The 20811-nt window shown below is 40.4% G+C and overlaps 1 protein-coding gene across 4 annotated transcripts in view; it reads left to right on the top strand.

Annotated features, from left to right (window-relative positions):
* The window catches only part of ZMYM1 (zinc finger MYM-type containing 1), a 45738-nt gene that overhangs the window by 10036 nt on the left and 14891 nt on the right, over nt 1-20811 (top strand). The window contains exons 1-3 of one of the 4 annotated variants that reach the window (XM_035019142.1): nt 11654-11834; nt 19265-19434; nt 20570-20642. In XM_035019142.1, the coding sequence (XP_034875033.1) occupies nt 19339-19434; nt 20570-20642 (169 nt within the window). In that variant the 5' untranslated portion in view covers nt 11654-11834; nt 19265-19338. Of the gene's footprint in view, nt 1-11653; nt 11835-19264; nt 19435-20567; nt 20643-20811 lie in introns of those variants that run through there. The other 3 variants (XM_035019140.1, XM_035019141.1, XM_035019144.1) reach the window with 3 other exon arrangements.

The following is a 20811-nucleotide window of genomic DNA, read 5'->3' as shown; positions in this document are numbered from 1 at the left end:
TCTTCTTCTTCTTCTTCTTCTTCTTCTTCTTCTTCTTCTTCTTCTTCCTTCCTCCTCTTCCTTTGAGTCAGCTCCACATCCAACATGGGGCTTGAACTCAAGAGTCACATGTTCTAATGACTAAGCCAACCAGACACCCAGGTCTGGTTGTTTTAAACCAAAAAAGGAAAAATATGGTGGCTTGCCCAAATGATGAGAAGCTCTAAGAAGAGGTTTAGACAATGAACAAAATGAGGGACCTCCCAAGATCTGTCAGCAAGAATAGCTTGATCCATGTCACAGATATTGCTAAAATAAACTTTATGCCAAACATTCTGTCTTTGAGTCTGGGTAAGCTAAATGCTAAGATAACCTCCCAAATTATAGAGGTTCTACACTGTGGAAGTTTATTTCTGTTTCACACAATAGTCCAATATGGGTGCTCCTGGTCTAGTGGATTTTCTGGGCAGCTCTCTTCCAGGCATTGGCTCAGGGATCCATAATCCTTCCATTTTGTGTTTCTGTCCTCTTCTATGTCTGTGGAGTCTTCTCCATTCAGCCAATAGTTGGGGAAAGAGAGGGCAAAGATCACATGTGGGATGTTTATATAGGTCAGGCCTACATGTTGGGCATTGTTTCTGTGTTCCACTGTCCAGAACTCAAGTCACATGGATGCACCTAACTTCAGGAAAATGTAGTATATCTGTATGCCCAGGAGGATAAGAAAATGGGGTCTGACAAACATTTGAAAATCTCGGTCACAACATCACTTGAACAGGATTCAAAGTTCTAAGAATGATCATCTGATTGGCCAAGTTTAGGTTACATGCTAAGCTACTGGCCATATCAGGAAGAAAATATGGAAAGAACCTATCCCTCTCTATTCTACTGTGAGAGGAGACAAGCAGAGAGATTGTCCTCACAGTGGAGAATTTCCCTAAAAGAGAGATCAGGATGCTTAAAAACAAGGGGAGAGACAAATGTCTGGTATATCTGTAATCTGTATGGATTACACAAGAGAGTCTCTAAAGGCTTTTCCAGCTTTAATAGTTTATAATTCAGATGCAAGAACTAAAATAAAATATAGATGTCCAAAGATTTCTATTGAGAGGAATAGCCCTCCACTTTCTGAGGGCCTTCCTGACTCTCAGAAGAGCAAATAATTCACAGAACAAGAAAATATTTGTCAATGCATGGGACAGCATTAGTGCTCAATGAACCATATAGTCTAAAAAAAGTATGATTCAGTAACATAACATGTTAAAATGGAAAATAGCACTGCAAGATCATGACCTTGAATTTTTTTTTCCAAGTTTGTCACTACTAAAAGAGACCTACTAGCAGCTCTAATATTTTGGCCCTATATTTACTCTCATGTATATCCCTAACATCTAAATTTGATTTTTAGTAGTTTTATCCACCAAAATTATCTGGAATTCATTGTAGAGTAGCTGATTATATGGGGCAGGGGAAAAAATTTAGTATGACTTTAGAAGATTCTGTTATGGCGAGAAAGAAGGGATATTTCAAGGATGTCAGGGGCAGAGCTAAAAGGACAAAGCCTAGACATGTGCCCACTGGTAAAGTTGTGATAATTTAACTTTAAAATGTCATCATTAGGGCGCCTGGGTGGCTCAGTTGGTTAAGTGACTGCCTTCGGCTCAGGTCATGATCCTGGAGTCCCGGGATGGAGTCCCGCATCGGGCTCCCTGCTTGGCAGGGAGTCTGCTTCTCCCTCTGACCCTCCCCCATCTCATGCTCTCTGTCTCTCATTCTCTCTCTCTCTCTCTCAAATAAATAAATAAAATCTTTAATAAATAAATAAATAAATAAATAAAATGTCATCATTAGAGTGAATTGGAATAAGTCAAATCTACAAAGGCTATGCATTCATACTAAGACTCAAATGAGAGAAGTAAACAAAAAATATAGCTTTAAGTAAACAAAAAAATTTAATACAATAGAAGGATGAATACAATATATGTTTAATAATGAGTTACATGTGGGTCTTTGAGTGTACAGGTGTGGATGCACATTTATTTTTTCTTCTGTAAAGGATGTGTTGATTTAAATATATCCATATGTAAGGACGCCTGGGTAGCTCAGTTGGTTGGGCGTCTGCCTTCGGCTCAGGTCATAATCCAGGGTCCCGGGATCAAGCCCCACATCAGGCTCCCTGCTCAGTGGGGAGCCTGCTTCTCCCTCTGCCTGCCGCTCCCCCTGCTTATGCGCTCTTTCTCTCTCTCTCTGGCAAATAGATAAATAAAATCTTTAATAAATAAATTAATAAACAAATAAATCCACATATAATTTGCCTATATTTATGTTTCATATATGAGCAAGCAGATAAAAAGGAACCAAAAAGTAGGATGAAGGAGCCATCAAGACTAGTAATTTTGTAAAATTACCACAACCAGATAGAAGGGGAGTCTGTCAATTACTCAGCACCAGATTTACAATAAGCAAGTAAAAATAGAGTTGAGCCGATATTCCAGGAATGAGAAGGGTGAATCAATCTTCCATCTCTCAGGAGAGAAAACAACTAAATGGCCCTACTAATTATAATAAAATACTGGTAAGAAATACATAAGTTTTTAAGCAGATCGATGTTATATAATGGCAAGATGATTGATTAAGGACTATTGGTCATGAAAAACTTAGAACTTACATCATTTCCAAGACAGACACTAAGTTTCAAAAATTAAAAACCATAAAGAAGACAGAGAATTACAAATCCTGTGGTACTTAAAAACTTACTATTACAAAAGGGTTTTTAACAAATGGTCTAAATTACCCTGGACAACAAAACTAGGTTTTATATCCCAACCAAGAAAGAATTAGTTAATATCACAGATCCTGGAACCTCAACTGGTCTAAAGTTGTATTTCTTTTTCTACTGGATTTGATAAGATTTCTGAAATCCTAGAAAATAATCAAAATGCTACTACTGAAACCTTAAGAAGATATCAAATGTTGTATAATCTTAAGAGGTATAAAGCAGTATAAAGATAATGCAGTAATATGGCATTGAATAGGTTTAGATACAAGTGTAGTTGATTTTGCAATTTTTGTATTTGTGCATACTTTGCTGATGTTTAAAGCATATGAAATATTCAAAAGTATCAGTCATATTAAATTTTTAATTCCAGCTTAAATTGTTTAAGGGAATTAAATTAATCAAATGTGTATTATATGTTAAATGATCAAGCAAAAATGATTTCAACATTTCATTTATTAGAAATATGATTTGGGGGCACCTGGTGGCTCAGTTGGTTAAAGCATCTGACTCTTGTTTCGGCTCAGGTCATGATCTCGGGGTTGTGGGATTGAGCCCTGTGTTGGGCTTTGCACTCAGCGGGGGGTCTGCTTGAGATTAGATTCTCCCTCTCCCTCTACCCCTCACCCCCTCCCCCTCCTCTCAAATAAGTAAATATCTTTAAAAAAAAAAAAAGTATGATTTTGTAAATTCGGCATTAAACAACAAATAGCTGTGAGTATCCTCCAGGCAAAAAAGCCCCCTAGACATGAAAAATACTGAGTCATAAGGCACGAAGTAGATAATATGTTTTTACTACTACTCTTTGAGAAGAAGGGAAAGTAATAAATGGGAGACTAAAACAAGGGCTTGGTTGAAAGAATTTTGGAAATTGTGTCACATACACTTTCTGAGAAGGACACACAACCAAACAGATAATTAGTCTACAGTGTGGTGAATATTACAGAAGGGATGCTCTGGGAACAAAAAGAAAGAAAAGTTAACTCAACCTGTGCATCTGTTACTTACCAGGCATAGTAGAAGACTATGTAATTGACTAGATGTTTGTAACCAAGTATCATGGAAACCTCACATCCCTTCTAATTCCAAACATTTTTCACAATGTGGGGAAACCAGATTAAGCCTAAAATGTCCCCATGGCTAGGATCTAGACATATTCTCCAGGCCTACCTAATTGATAGGACAGCCAAGATGTCTGTTTGCTAAGGGACTTCTGGAAGAGAACTGATGTGAAGGGAAAAAAAATAAGCCATCAGGACAAGCCTGGTGCAGTAATGAAGCCTCAGGAACAGAGTCCAGCATCTGTCACTTGGATTTGACTCAGCCTCAGCTCAAATGGTGTCATGTCTAAGGAAAGGGAGAGACAGGGGAAGAATGAGGTCTCAAGAACACACAAGAAAGAGCAAAAATCAAAACTTGAAATATCAGTTTTTACTAAAATTTCTGACATATTAATCCTACTTTGGGACCCCTCCAATAGAGTATAACACAAATGTGAGGAGAGATGGTCTCCTCACTTTATTGTAGACATCAAGAGATCATATTTCCAAGGAAATGCTGATTACAAATTAGAGGGCTCAAAGATTAGTTAAGCAGATTCCCCCTACTTCTGACAAAGTTGTAAGTGATAGAGTTAGCATTTGGACCCGGATACTGTGTGAATCCAATTCTTTTCTTTTCTTTTCTTTTCTTTTTTTTCATTTCGATGTGCTCCTCTGTGGTTTCCTGGCTGTGTCTATCTCTAATGATAACTACTTCACTTGCAGCTCTCAAGTGAAGGATGCTCAGTCTCCTATACTATCTGTCTTAGGATTTAAAGTTGAGTCTGTATCCCCCATCCTCCCTTTTCCTGCACTTAATTAAAAATTCATGTTCCTTTCAAGCTTATTTCATCAGGCTTTATTTGAGTACCCCTTCTTATTACTGACACCTACTCATCTCCTAGTCACTCTTTAACATTCATTGAAGAATTTAGCTGCTGGCTCACTGTTTTCCTCTTCTGCCATGAATTAACCTTTCCCATGGACACTTCCAACACCTTGGTCTCTCAGTTTATTTAGCTTCTCAATTTCAGTGAACTTTTCCCATTTCTACTTGAACTTCCCCCATTCCAAAGACACATCTTGAACCCTTTGATTGACTAAAATTGCTCCAACTCGGAGATAATGTATCCAGATATCCCACTTTCTGACTACAGTCTTCTATCTCCTCTGTTTTCTCACTCAATTTTTCCCTCTAAAGCTCCACTTCTATTTTATAAAGACCTCTGGTTCTTTGATCAGTCTATCTTCATTCTATTTATTCACCTCTGCTGTCTTCTCTTCCTTTTATACTTTCTACTAGTCACTTATCAATATCCTCAACTCTCTCCTATGGACCTTATGTTGTTCCTACTTCTCCATGTCCACACCTGGACTGCTTATTATTGTTGATAAAAGTCATAGAACCTACCAAGATGGCACAAATATAAATTCAAGTTCCTCAGCCTCCACTGGACTAATGATATTGTCTAGAAATCCTCCCATGCCTCTTTTGTCAGTTCTCTCTTCCATTCTTCACAGTGACTATTCATTTTCTCCTTTCTCTTCAAATCTCTGACCCTATCACTTCATTCACAGCAGATGACCTGACCTCTTATTTTCATAGAGAAAATACTATACAAACAATTAAATAAGAACTTCCTCAGTTCCTGGCACCAAATGCACCATTTTCTGCAATTAAAACTACCATTCTTTCTTTCCTCTAATTACAAAGGAGAGTCTCTTTGTCATAGCCACATGCCTCTTAGAAGAGCTGACCACACTCACTGTTTCATTTCTTTCACACCCATTCCTCAATCCACTGCTGTCTGGCTTCTGCCTGTTACAGGAATCACTCTTGGTGAATTCACTAATGACTTTGTTGCTAAATCCTATGGCTATTTATCAGTCCTTATTTCATCAATCAACGGCATTGCTACTATTGACTTCATCCTCTCTTTTTTTTAATTAAGATTTTTATTTATTTGAGAGAAAGAGAAAGAGGGCACACACACGCATAAGCAGGAGGAGGGGCAGAGACAGAGAATCTCAAGCAGACTGCACGCTAAGCACGGGGCCCTGATAAGGGGCTCGATCTCACAACCATGGGATCATGACCCTGAGATCACCACCTGAGCCGAAACTAAGAGTCAGACACTTAACTGAATGAGCCACCCAGGTGCCCAGACCTCATCCTCTATTAAACCTCACCATTTGGCTTTGTGATACCATATTCTCCAAGTTTTCCTCCTATGGCCTTAGCCATTTCTTTTTAGTCCCTTTCTTGTGTTCCCATATCTATGCTAATTGATTAGTTATCAATGTTCCTCAAGGCTTCTGTCTTTGACCTTCTTTTCACCTCATTCTACCCACAATGAGTGTACTCTCACTACCCACTTCTATGGCTATAATCATCAACTCTATGCAAGGACTCAAAAAAACTACAACTCTTTCCCAGATATTTCTTCTGAACTGTTTATCCAACTGTCTATTAAATATTTCCCTTTAGGTATTCCACAGCATCTCAGACTCAACATATCTAAAATTGAACCCAGGGGCACCTGGGTGACTCAGTTAGTTAAGTATCTGCCTTCAGCTCGGGTCATGATCCCAGGGTTCTGGGATCAAGCCCCATATTGGGCTTCCTGCTCAGTGGGGAGGTGGGGAGTCTGCTTCTCCCTCTGCCTCTGCCCCTCTGCCCCACTTGTGCTTGTGCTCGCTTTCTCGCTCTCTCTTTCAAATAAATAAATAAAATCTTTTTTAAAAAATAAAATTGAACCTATTATTTGTCTGAGTGCCCCACTCCTTCAACTGCTCACCTCCCCCACTCTTGTGTTCCCTATCTCTTGGAACAATACCACCATCCGCCAGGATGTGACAATGAGAAATAGAAACAAAGATATTCTGAAGCAGAAAGGATACACACATGCATCCATTCATTAAACAAACATTTATCAAGTGACTCCCTGCCCAGTATTGTGTTAAGTACTAGGAGATAAGCTGTGAGAGACAAAGACCTACAGTTCCAGAAACAGAAAGAAAGTACATGTCAGGCAGAGATGCAGAGAAAGACCTACACAGAAAGTTTCATTGCAATTTGTGTGTTTGATAACCAGAAAAAAAAGTATATATATATATATATATATATATTTCAAATAGTTGTCCTGAGACAGGATGTTACACATAATTTGTGTGCTTTTTGAAATTTTTCTTTAGCTTAGGGATGCCTGGGTGGCTTAGTCAGTTACGCGTATGCTTTCGGCTCAGGTCATGATCCCAAAGTCCTGGGATCGAGTCCTGCATTGGGCTCCCTGCTTCTCCCTTTCCCTCTCTCTGCCGTTCCCCCTGCTTGTACACTCGCTCTCTCTCTTGCTCTCTCTCTCTGACAAATAAATAAATAAAATCTTTTAAAAAAATAAAAATTTTCTTTAGCTTAAAGAATGTTGAAGAAGGAAAAGGGCTCATCAAGGACACAAACAGATTTGTGACTCATTCTTATTCTCTCTACTGCAGATCGTTATTGGCAATTAGCTGTGTACTAATTATCTGGTGAAATCTCATACTATTATTTTGGATCATTCTTTGACTCTTGATTTTTTTCAATAAATTTATGGGGCTGTTTTTCCATTACAAAAGTGATGAAGGTTATGGTTGGGGGGAAATATATAAGAAGCCTTTTTAGGGAGATATAGAATACAAAGAATGAAGTTGTGGATTAATTCTCATTCTTTCTGAACTCCTACTCTGGACCTAAAGCAGGATATCTTAATATTTAGGTGTTTTCCTAAGGGTATGAATGCCACTGATTATGGATGAACTCTGGGGGAATTTTAGGACTATGGCTTGACTGCTATTGAGCCTCTCTCTTCAGATACTTATTCAAAAGTGGTAAGTCAAGGAACTAAGTTGCGGTCTGGTGCTTCATCCAGAAGTAACAGGGATGAATTTTAGGGCATATTCAGGTATGGAGAAAATAACATTTATTTTCTCGTAATGAACTTAAATCCAAACCTGAAGCCTCATGCTGTTACACTGGCAGAAAACTTAATCTTAGTCATTATTGGCATTCCCAAGAATTCCACCAGAGATATGTATATATCCTAGGGTGGGTCTTATCCACCATTAAAGCATCAGGGAGGCTCTGCAGCGATTGGCTCAATAGTCCAGATTGGTTACCACAGAGATGGCCATTGCCCCAATCTGCATGATCTCATCAGGACCCGTGGCTTAGGGCATGTGCATCTTCATTGAGGATAAAACTCCTTATACTCAGGGTCCAGCCCTCTCCCCATGGTGCTGTCAAAGAACATGGAGCAGGTTGTCTCAAATCACAAAACTATAGACCTTCACTCGCTTCCTAGCCTTCTGAAATCTTTTCTTCCTTGGTTTTCTCTAAGGCACTTCTTTGTCTTCTTAACCACACACACACACACACACACACACACACACTCCTTCCCTGGATATTTTCTTATTCTTTTTTTTTTTTTTACATTTTTGAAAGATTTTATTTATTTATTTGTCAGAGAGAGAGAGAGCACACAAGCAGGGGGAGCAGCAGGCAGAGGGAGAAGCAGGCTCCCTGCCGAGCAAGGAGCCCAATGCAGGACTCTATCCCAGGACCCTGGGATCATGACCTGAGCCAAAGGCAGACGCTTAACCAACTGAACCATTTAGGTATCCCTCTCCCTGGATATTTTCATAATCTTTTCAGTCAGGTTGAATTTTCACAAAACATAAGACAGCTCTTGACTTCCAACAGCTTCTGCTTTGGGTCCTACCAAAATCCCTCTGACAAAGATGCAAGGGAGGAGAAGTATGCAACAATACAAATTAATGTCTCAAAAATTAGGTAACTGCCCCCATGAAAAGGCAGTTTGCACACTCAGTGGTAGTCCTCACCTGGGATGAGGATTCAGTCTTTTTTATCATGTTTTTTTTTTCTCTTGGTCCTATTATCAGAAGCAGGGATGTGCACTCAGTGCTCCAGTTCTCCTGAAGTTGTTACACAAAAGCTAGGGCTTATCTCTCATTGATATATTTTACTTGTACAAGTCATTCATTTATTAGAAACAAGAGTCTACACAACTTAAAGACTCAACTGCTTTATCTTGCTTAGACCAACTTATGTTAACTTAGAAAATAAAACACATTTGTTGTCAGCAATTGCTCATGGATACATTTACTAGACAAGATTTTGGCTGCAAATGACAGAAAACCAAATCAAAGTAGGTCAAGTACAAAGAGAATCTATTATGTCAGGGTCCTGGGACCGAGCCCTGAGTAGAGCTCCACACTCAGAGGGGAGTCTGCTTGAAGATTCTCTCTCTCTCTCTCCCTCTTCTCCTCTCCTCCCCTGCTCACACTCGCCGCCCCCCTCTCTAAAATAAATAAATAAAACTAAAAAAGAGAGAGAGAATCTACTGGCTTACATAATTTGGAAGTTCTAAGAGTTGAACATCACAAATGGATCGATCAAGGAGGGAAAGTGTCAAAATTTTTATTATATGACCTAGACTGGAATCAGAGTACTCCATCTTCCAGGTATTGTGATTAGGTAAGCGATGGTCATTTGGTAGTCGCACCTCCCTGGGGTTTTTTTCTCCTACCCTATCAAGAAATACCCTTCTATATCCAGTGAAAATATTCTTCAGGAGTAGAGGTAAAATAAAGACATTATTAGAGAAGGAAAACCAAAAGAATTTTTTGGCAACCGTCCCGCTCTAAAAGAATTGCTAAAGGAAGTTCTTCAGATAGAAGGGGAATGATACCTGAAGGAAATGGGGAACATCAAGAATGAAAGAAGAACAGAAATGGTAAATATCTGAGTAAACATAGTAGACTATTCTCTTGAGTAATTTTAAAAATATTTACTATTGGGGCGCCTGGGTGGCTCAGTCCTTAAGCGTCTGTCTTCGGTTCAGGTCATGATCCCAGAGTCCTGGGATCGAGCTCTGCATCAGGCTCCCTGCTCTGCGGGAAGCCTGCTTCTCCCTCTCCCACTCCCCCTGCTTGTGTTCCCTCTCTCACTGTGTCTCTCTCTGTCAAATAAATTTTTAAAAATCTTAAAAAAAATAAAAATATTTACTATTGACAGTAAAAATTATTAACACTGCCTGATAGGGTTTATGATTCTAATACATAAAACAACTATAACAAAAGTGTGGGGAGATGATAAAGGGATTTATTTGGGGGTAATAGTTCTACATTCCACTTGAAGTAGTAAAATACTGATTCTAAGTGTACTGTGGAAAGTAAATTATGTTTATTGCAATCACTAGAGCAACTACTAAAAGAAAAGTATACAAATAGATACTGTCATAAACACAGTAGTTAAAATGGGATACTAGGGGGCGCCTGGGTGGCTCAGTCGTTAAGCGTCTCCCTTCGGCTCAGGTCATGATCTCAGGGTCCTGGGATCAAGTCCCACATCGAGCCCCGCATCAGGCTTCCTGCTCCGCGGGAAGCCTGTTTCTCCCTCTCCCACTGCCCCTGCTTGTGTTCCCTCTCTCGCTGTGTCTCTCTCTGTCAAATAAATAAAATCTTTTTAAAAAAAAATGGGATATTAGAAGATGTTCAAATTAGCCAAAAGAAGGCAGAGAAACGGAACAAAGGGAACAGAAAACAAATAATAAAATGATGTACTTAGTATATATTATATTAGAAAGGTAAGAATAACTGTTGCAGAAATTAAGTTCAGTTACCAATGAAGTATTCAGAATCACCAAAGAGTCTAAATTTGAAGTTAACTGCAGAGGACATTTAGGGACCATAGCAGCAGGGGTCAGGAGGGCCTTTTGGTCTGGACACAGACTTTTTTTTTTAAGATTTTATTTATTTATTTGACAGAGAGAGACACAGCGAGAGAGGGAACACAAGCAGGGGGAGTGGGAGAGGGAGAAGCAGGCTTCCCTGCCGAGCAGGGAACCCGATGCGGGGCTCGATCCCAGGACCCTGAGATCATGACCTGAGCCGAAGGCAGACGCTTAACAACTGAGCCAGCCAGGCGCACCAGGACACAGACTTTTGATAATATCTCAAGAAGTATGGTTTAAGACAAAATTGCAATAAATTCATCATTCAACTCTATATATCTTCTATAATCCTATTATGATTTTAAGAATAGCACAATTAGGGGCGCCTGGGTGGCTCAGACGTTAAGCGTCTGCCTTCGGCTCAGGTCGTGATCCCAGGGTCCTGGGATCGAGCCCCGCATCGGGCTCCCTGCTCGGAGGGAAGCCTGCTTCTCCCTCTCCTACTCCCCCTGCTTGTGTTCCCTCTCTCGCTGTGTCTCTCTCTGTCAAATAAATAAATAAAATCGTAAAAAAAAAAAAAAAAAAGAATAGCACAATTATTTGATCCTATACTTTTTTAGGTGTTGAAAGTGTTAATTTGTTAAGTAGCATTTAAAACACACCATGATTTTTGCACACTCTTTTGGGATTCTTTTAATATACGAAGAGTGCCCCAAAATGGAAAAAGCCTGAACCCTCTCTCCATCGCTGCAGATAATTCCTTTTACTGGGAATTTACTATGTACGTGGAACTTTACCAACATTGCCTTTCCAATCTTCACATGCCTATGGCAAAGGCGCTATAATAAACCCCATTTCAAGGATGAAGAAATTGGGATTTACAGAAATTGCTAATAGACCCATCTCTCGAATCCAGTAAATCCAAATGCCGCGCCTGAACTCTGAGTCCATCCCGCCGTTGCCCCAGCATTTAAGGGTCCAAATTTGGGGCCCTGTAGGACGGCTTCAAAGATCAGACCCTGGGCAGCACTGAGGACTCTTCCCCGCCCTCTGTTGCCAAGGGAACGTGGGCCCCGCCCGACCACCTGCGCTGCGCATGCTCGGCCGCAGAGTGCGGCGGGAAAGGGGCGGGGCCTGTGTGACCGTTTGGCGTCGAAGTTGCTTTGAGAACCTTCGCGCGGCCAGCGTCCCCGAGAGAAATTAGTAAGCCCTCTGAAGCGGCCGTGGATTCCTGCGCCTGACCGAAAACGGGCAGAGTTTCGCCTGTGGCGGGAGGATGAAGCTTCGGGTCCGGCCGGGGTCCTAAAGGTGGGTCCCTGCGTGCGGATTCCGCCACGTGAGGGTCGGGAGCTCGGGGTCAGGCCCCGGGATTGTGTTTGTCGACTCCTTTAACCTTGTCCGCAGAGTCGGGGGATCCTTGCCCCGAGTTTTCCAGCGTTTCTCGCCGCCTGCTCCCACTGCGCCGTTACTGGGCTTTCAAGCCTTTGGTCTCTATCCGCGGCCTTTTTTAAAAACATTCATTTGATCACACTTGTAGCTCTCCTTCATTAAGCAGTAGTGTTTTTACAAACAACTTAAAAAAAAAAATCGTGGAAGTCCTTTTGCAATTAGGTGTGTACACGGAGTCTCAGCTAAAAAAAAAAAAAAGTTTAGTACAAAAGTTTGACTCGATAAATTCGGACTTGAAATTGGGATTAGATGCAGGTTCAGTCTTCATCACTTTATTTCAGTATATTGCTTTAGTGCCCAGGATTGATGGTATCTTGGTTTGCATGGACTAGTGTTTGCAAACGGTAACTTCCAGCTTTCTCGGGGTGCAATTTCAGTAAGAGTTCGACCACTGATAACACCTGACAGTAACTGGTAGTCCTCATCACAAATATACAAGACGAGAAGCCTTAAAAATTTATAACAAGAACTATATTGCATTTAGTCCTGGCAGTATCAGGACTGGACAGTTTGACATTTAACTCGTAGGATGAGGCAACAGCGTTAGGACATTTAGGGACCATAGCATTATCTGCTCTCGCTGTCTCTCTCTCTGTCAAATAAATAAATAAAATCTTTTTTAAAAAATTATTTATTTGACAGAGAGAGACACAGCGAGAGAGGGAACACAAGCAGGGGGAGTGGGAGGGGGAGAAGCAGGCTTCCCGCTGAGCAGGGAGCCCGACGCAGGGCTCGATCCCAGGACCCTGGGACCATGACCTGAGCCGAAGGCAGACGCTTAACGACTGAGCCACCCAGCTGCCCCTTTTTCTTGCATTATTAACCTGACTAGAACCTCTAGAACAATGGTGAAGCGGTTAGAGAAGAAATTTTTAAATATTGATGTTGTATTATCCTATGATCCTTCTAAGTTCACTTATTTGAGTGTTTTACCGGGCGGGGAGAAGATATTCCTTAGGGTTTTCTATGTACACCATCGTGCTCTCTACAAATAAAAGCAGTTTGTTTACTTCTCCCTTTCCAGTTTTTACACCAAATTTCCATTGAGTATTTCACTTTAACTTAAAGAATTTTCTTCTTCTTCTTCTTTTTTTTTTTTTAGAAAGATTTTATTTATTTATTTGACAGAGAGAGACACAGCGAGAGAGGGAACACAAGCAGGGGGAGTAGGAGAGGGAGAAGCAGGCCTCCCGTGGAGCAGGGAGCCCGATGTGGGACTCGATCTCGGGACTCCAGGATCATGACCTGAGCTGAAGGCAGTCGCTCAACCAACTGAGCCACCCAGGCGCCCAACTTAAAGAATTTTCTTTAGCATTTCTACAGTATAGGTTTGTTTGTGATAAATTCTCATTTTCATTTATCTGAAAATATCCTGATTTCACCTTTATTTTTGAAGGATATTTTTACTGACTAGAGAATTTTAGGTAGTTGTTTTTTTCAGCACCATAAAGATACTCCATTGGCTTCTGGCCTTCATGTTTCTGAAAAGAAAACAGCCTTTATTCTAATTTTTGTTCTCCTGTAAAGTCTTTTTTCTTTAGCTGCTTTTAAGATTTTTTTTTTAATCTTTAGTTTTCACTAGTGTGACTATGATGTGGGTGGTTGTGTTTCCCTTTTGTATTTACCTTATTTGTAACTCATAGAGCTCCTTGAATTTGTGTGGTTTGATATTTTTCTTGATTTTGGGGAAATTGTCTAGCCAGTAGTTCTTCAAATATTGCTTCTGTTACATTGTCTGTTTTCCCTTATTCTGGGACTCGGTTTACCTCTGTGTTAGACCTTTTTGCTTTGTTCCACATGTTGCTTACCTTATTTGTATTTTTATCCTCTTATGTATCAATCTGAACTACTTTGTACTGTTGATATAAAATGTATCTTTTTTTTTTTTTTAAGATTTTATTTATTTGACAGAGAGAGACACAGCGAGAGAGGGAACACAAGCAGGGGGAGTGGGAGAGGGAGAAGCAGGCTTCCCGGGGAACAGGGAGCCCGATGCGGGGCTCGATCCCAGGACCCTGGAATCATGACCTGAGCCGAAGGCAGACGCTTAACGACTGAGCCACCCAGGCACCCCAAAATGTATCTATTCTTTTTTTTTTTTTTTTAAGATTTTATTTATTTATTTGAGAGAGAGAGAATGAGAGACAGAGCGAGAGGGAAGAGGGCAGAGGGAGAAGCAGACCCCCTGCTGAGCAGGGAGCCCGATATGGGACTCGATCCTGGGACTCCAGGATCATGACCTGAGCCGAAGGCAGTCGCTTAACCGACTGAGCCACCCAGGCGCCCCAAAATGTATCTATTCTTAATTTCCCTATTTTATTTTCCAGTTATCAAATTTCCATGACTTTTTTTTTTTTTAATTATTCCAGGACTCTGCTAAACTTCTCCATCTTCTTCTCTATTTTCTCAAATGTATCAAAGTCCTAGCCTGATAATACCAATATGAGTTACCTATAGGTCTGTTCTATTGTCTTTTTTCTTTTCATTGGTTTTCAGTCTTTGGGGGTTTTTTTTGTTGGGATGTACCCATAAATTTTTATTGTATTATGGATGAAAAAATTTAAAGACTCTAGGTGTACTTTCTCCAGAGAGGGCTAAGTTTCCTGTAGGCAGGCAGATAGTTCTAACAGACTATATATATTTATATATAAATATATATATATTTCTTTTTTTTTTTCTAACAGATTATATTGATCCTTTTGAGGGTTAGTGTTATGCCTTATTAGGGCTGATTTATTTTGGTTTGCCCTTTCTTCTAGGGAGTGGTCTTTTCTCCTGTGATGTGGCCCTTACTCCTAACACATGGGCCCTCTCAACTGCAAGTCCAGATCTTTACCAAATCCCCTCTACCTTTGCTGGGCTTAAATTTTAACTTTGTTCTTAGCTCTGCAAAGCTACTATATATAATCTCTGTTCAGCTCTTTAGACTCAACCTTCTGTTTTCTGCTAGATTTTTTAGTGTCATACTCTGTAGATGTACATTTGGAAGTCAGCTAATAAGTGGAGGAGGAGATTTGTATGCAAATTGGGAAGCTTGTTTCTCCTTGGTTCCCCCTGTCCTTTGTGCCTCAAGAGTTCTGACTGCTTTGGCCACCCAGAACTCCCATCTCCTTAGCTCATTGTGCTGCTGTTTTCTGCTTGGCCCTTTTCCTCTGCTCTGTCCTGCAAAGTGTGCTCAGGGGTAAAGCCTGTTAATGTTATCTGTTATGCCTAGATTTATCATCTCTTCTTTTTTTTAGGTTATCTCTACACCCAACATGGGGCTCATGACCCCTGATAATCAGGCATTTTGTGTTCTGCCGACTGAGCCAGCCAGGCACCCCTAGACTTATCAGTCTTTTAAGATTTTACTTATTTGTCAGACAGACAGAGCATAAGCAGGGGGAGTGACAGGCAGAGAGAGAAGCAGGCTCCCCACTGAGCAAGGAGCCCGATGCGGGACTTGATCCCAGGACCCTGAGATCATGACCTGAGCCCGAGACAGACGCTTAACCGACTGAGCCACCCAGGCGTCCCATATCATTCTTATTTTTAATTCTTGCCAATCTGATAAAATTTGGAGCTGAGTTGGTTTAGAAGCTGAATAGGGCTTGAATAAGCAAAAATGACTTTACAAGTAGAACAGTATGAGCACAACATAGTGGGGAAGAATTAAAAGATTAAGGTGAAGCAATTTGAAGCATCAATATTGTACTAATTTTCCAGGAGGAAAGCACATACATTCTCTCTGGAGATCTGCTTGTGTGTCTGGAAATAACTCCCGATAGCTTGCAATTTCTTTGCAGTCTCATGTTTTACTTTAAAAATTAATATCAATTTTGAGGGGCACCTGGGTGGCTCAGTTGGTTAAGCAACTGCCTTCGGCTCAGGTCATGATCCCAGGGTCCTGGGATCGAGCCCCGCATCGGGCTCCCTGCTCAGTGGGGAACCTGCTTCTCCCTCTCCCTCTGCCTGCTCCTCCCCCTGCTTGTGCTCTCTCTCTCTGTCAAATAAATAAAGTCTTCTTTTTTTTTATTCTTATGTTAATCCCCTACATTACATCATTAGTTTTAGATGTAGTGTTCCATGATTCATTGTTTGTGCATAACACCCAGTGCTCCATGCAGAATGTGCCCTCCTCAATACCCATCACCAGGCTAACCCATCCTCCCACCCCCCTCCCCTCCAGAACCCTGTTTGTTTTTCAGAGTCCATCGTCTTTCATGGTTCGTCTACCCCTCCGATTTCCCCCACTTCATTCTTCCCCTCCCGCTACCTTCTAAATAAAGTCTTCTTAAAAAATTAATGTGAATTTTGTTTTCTGATCCATGATATATCCCTCTTTGGTTTAAAATGTTTTAATTGGTTATTACCAAGTAGTATTATTAACCAGCAGGAACATGTACCACATTTATCCTAGGACTATTAATACTCTCTGACATACATGGTGTATCCCCAGGAAAGACAGGTGATAGACTGTATAAAAAAGAGGTTTCAGGGTGCCTACGTGGCTCAGTTGGAGGAGCATGTGACTCTTTTTTTTTTTTTTTAAAGATTTTATTTATTTGAGAGAGAGAGAGAGCACATGAGAGGGGGGAGGGTCAGAGGGAGAAGCAGACTCCCTGCCGAGCAGGGAGCCCGATGCAGGACTCAATCCTGGGACTCCAGGATCATGACCTGAGCTGAAGGCAGTCGCTTAACCAACTGAGCCACCCAGGCGCCCCAGCATGTAACTCTTGAGCTCAGGGTCGTGAGTTCAAGCCCCACACATGCTCCTCCTACTGAGCCAACCAGGCGCCCCAAAAATAAAATCTTTAAAAAAAAAAAAGAGGGGCACCTGGTGGCTCAGTCATTAAGCGTCTGCCTTCGGCTCAGGTCATGATCCCAGGGTCCTGGGATCGAGCCCCACATCGGGCTCCCTGCTCCACGGGAAGCCTGTTTCTCCCTCTCCCACTCCCCCTGCTGTGTTCCCTCTCTCGCTGTGTCTCTCTCTGTCAAATAAATAAATAAAATCTTTAAAAAAAAAAAAAAAGAGGTTTCTAGGACTTATTTTACTCTAATGTGCATCTTGTTGGAAAAAGAAGTACTGGATTTGTTATTCATGTATGTTTTTTGCTCTTTTTGTTTTTCTAATAGCTAAAGAAATGTTATATACTGTTTTCCCTGCTTCAAAAACATATTTTAGATTAATTAATTACACTGTCGAGGTGCTTTCCATTATTTGCCTATTGGTGTAATGACTGACACATTTGAAGGGATTCCAAGATGCAAAAGCTCATAGATGCTTTGTTTTTAATTGATTTTTAGACTTGCATATTTTCTTTCAGGTGAATGACAGTCTAGTAGTTAATTTCCCGTGAGTTTTGCTTTGCTGGTTGTGTGTAATGCTCAAATGGGCTGGGCAGAGGCCATATGAGCTTTTTTTTTTTTTTTTAAGATTTTATTTATTTATTTGAGAGAGCGAGAATGAGAGAGAGTACATGAGGGGGGGGAGGGTCAGAGGGAGAAGCAGGCTCCTCGCTGAGCAGGGAGCCCGATGCGGGACTCGATCCCGGGACTCCAGGATCATGACCTAAGCCGAAGGCAGTTGCTTAACCAGCTGAGCCACCCAGGCGCCCGCCATATGAACTTCTATTGCACTTCACAAGTCAGGCCTTATTCATTTAATTTTCTGGTTTGTGATAGGGACTTGCAGTAAAAGCTACCAGAAAAGTGGGGAAAGGACCAAAGATGAGAGAAAAGAATATAGAAGGAACCAGTCTGTCCTGGAAAAAGAGGCGTTGGGGCTGAGCAATCAAAAGTCACTTGTAGGAGGGCCTGGGTGGCTCAGTAGGTTAAGCATCTGCCTTCAGCTCAGGTCATGATCTCAGGGTCCTGGTATCAAGCCCCATGTCCCACTCCCTGCTCAGTGGGGAGCCTGCTTCTCCCTCTACCTCTGTTCCTCCCACCTGCTTGTGCGCACACAAGCTCTCTCTCAAAAAATAAAAATCTTAAAAAACAAAAAAAGGCACTTGTAGTTCCTCAAAAGCTATAAAATGGAATTATATTTTAAGCCTGAATGTGCAACAATCTTTTATATTTTGATTTTGGATTTTAACTATCTTATCTAGTTACCAAAAAGGAATCCATTAATGAGAGGGGGGGCAGGCATGAAGTGTAAATGCAAAGTAGATTCAAAACATATATAGAAGGTATATTTGATCCACTTTGGTGATTAGATGTGGGAACTTTGAGAGAAGAGAAGCTTAGGATTACCCCTAGATTTCTGGTTTGGGAAATTGGGTATATAGGATAGTGCATTTTATAAGAAAGGGAACACGTGTAAAGCAGGCTTATGGGAATTATATAAGAATATAGTTTTAAATCTCTTGAATTTGAGGGACCTGTGGAGCGTCCAAGTGGAGATATTTAGTAGGCAGTTAGGTATATGGGCTGGAGCTCAGAAATATAGGGGAAAATCAGCCTACAAATGATAGTTGAATCCAAGGTTTTGCCCACAGAACAAGTGAGAAAGAGTCCTGTGGAATTGTGCTTTGGAGGAACACAAATATTTTTATTTTTTAAAAGATTTTATTTGAGAGAGAACATGAGCTGGGTGGGGCGGGGGGGCGCTGCAAAGGGAAAAGCAGAACAGAAAGCTTGACTCGGGGCTCTGTCCCAGGACCCTGGGATCGTGACCTGAGCCAAAGGCAGATGCTTAACTAACTAAGGCACCCAGAACACAAATATTTTAGAAGCAGGTGAAATAAATGAGAAGAAGACTGTCAAAGAGATAGGAGGAGAAATAGGCCTTGCAGTCATAGGATTCAAGGAAACAGAGAGGCTCAAGGATGAGGGAAGGGAGTGGTCAGAGAGAGGGCACTAGCTTTAAAAGTTGGATCCTTGAATGTATCTGAATGTTTATATGTGAAGAACCAATAAGGAGGGAAAGAGAAGCTGAAGAAGATATAGATAATAATTGGCTCTATAAGAGCAGTGGCAGGGGAGAGGTAGTGAGCACAGGTATTTGGATTAACCTTGGATAGAAGACTTTGTTTTCTAAGACTAAGTTAAAAGTAAACTTGTGGGTTTGGTGAGCTTATGCTATAGGCAGGCCTGGGAGAATAGAAGTGGAGAAAACTAGTCCCAGAAGAAAGCATAGAGATATGTCTACCAAAGAATTATAAAGCAAAGCTATGTTGGGGAATAATGGATGAAGGGAAGAAAGCCAGTGTTGGTACTGTGAAGGAACCTTGAGTCCAAGCTGTCTAAAGACCCTGTGTGCTTCCAATAAAAATCAGACTGTCCCATCAATTCATATTTTATTTTAGGAACCTGGATACTGTTCCCCAAGAAGAAATTCATTAGTTTGGACCTGGAGGATTCTTTTGTATCAGACACCAAGATGAAAGAATCACCGATAGATGGTAAATGTGACAAAGCAGTGACACCACAACTGGGGCGGCTAGATGAAATTAAGACAGAACCTGACAATGCTCAGGTAAATATCCTACTTTATTTTCTTTTTTGTAGAGCAGCATTTAAGTATACACTTCAGTTATGCAGATGCTGGTTTACTGGCTGAAAACCTGAAATCTTTATCTTCCCCTAAGCAGTTGGTCAAATAATACAAGGTATATGGTGTGAAGTGCCATCACAACTGTATGCAAGAACATGATTTGAGTGAAGAATGGATGTTTAGAATTGGGTTTTGGATTGATAAACGGATTGCTTAGGGTATTATGGGCCTAACTAAGGTTAACACATTTTTGTTTTCATTTTTCTTAACTTGAAACAATATGAGTAACTAATCGTATGTTTTTATGCTACTGACTCTGTTTAGTACATTATAAATTCTTAGAATTTTTTTCTTTGTAATTATTTTACCCAGATCAGTTTCATGTTTATTCTTAAACTTTTTTAGACATATTATATGCTAAAGAACCTGTAAAGATAAACTGACTCAAGCTGTGAATGTTCTGTGAGTAGTGCCAAATTTCCTTAAAATGTTTATATATGAACTAGCTGAAATTTCTAATGAAACAAAAAGTAAATTCAGTTTTAATTTATTTCTAGTATTCTGTTTAGGAATAGCCTAAAGTAAATCAGTATTAAGTAAGGATATTACTCCCATTGAGTTGGTGACACTAGGGAATGTTGTCCCATCTCAGAAGTATTGATTGCTTCTTCAGTGTATGGACATTCAAACACATAGATCATGTTTAGATAGAGTGCCTGCTGCTCTGAAAAATCCTCTGCAAGACTCATTTAGCCCACTCCAACAATTTTGTGTTTAAGGTCTTTATGAAGACAATTAGCTATTATTGATTAGAACAAGGAGGAAAAATAGGCGTCATTACTGAGTGTGTCTCCTCTATTTGTGGTAGCTTACTGAAGGACTCTGAACAGATATTACTGAAATCACATCTAGGTATTATAGAATATAATATATAATGTATAGAATATAATGTGTCAGCCAAAGGTCACCAAAAGGGGAGTGTTCACCTATGGTTCAGTTCAGTTATACAATTCACTAATATACAGTATTATATATCAATAATATACAGTATTATTTTCTGTTGAATAACTAGTTGTTTTATACACATTGTATTCATTATTTTCATCTCTTTTTTTAGGAGTATTGTCAAGCCCAGCAGCCTAAAACTCAGGAGAATGAACTGAAAATAAACACCACATTTTCAGACAGTGGTAATAGAATTACTTAAATTAATCCTATTTATTCTAACCAATGTAATAGCCAGTTTATTCTACTTTTTTAGAGTGTCTTTGAATAGTGCATTGTTTGGGGTTTCAAGTCCAGAAGTAACCTCTAAAAGAAAACAAAAGAATGCATACTTAATTTTACGTAAATACTAAT

This window comes from Mirounga leonina, unplaced genomic scaffold (genome assembly GCF_011800145.1).
Source record: "Mirounga leonina isolate KUSES-001 unplaced genomic scaffold, KU_Mleo_1.0 Mir_173, whole genome shotgun sequence".
Classification (NCBI taxonomy): Eukaryota; Metazoa; Chordata; class Mammalia; order Carnivora; family Phocidae; genus Mirounga; species Mirounga leonina.
Note: the sequence above shows the minus strand (reverse complement) of the source record. Positions and strands in the feature narration are given on the sequence as shown.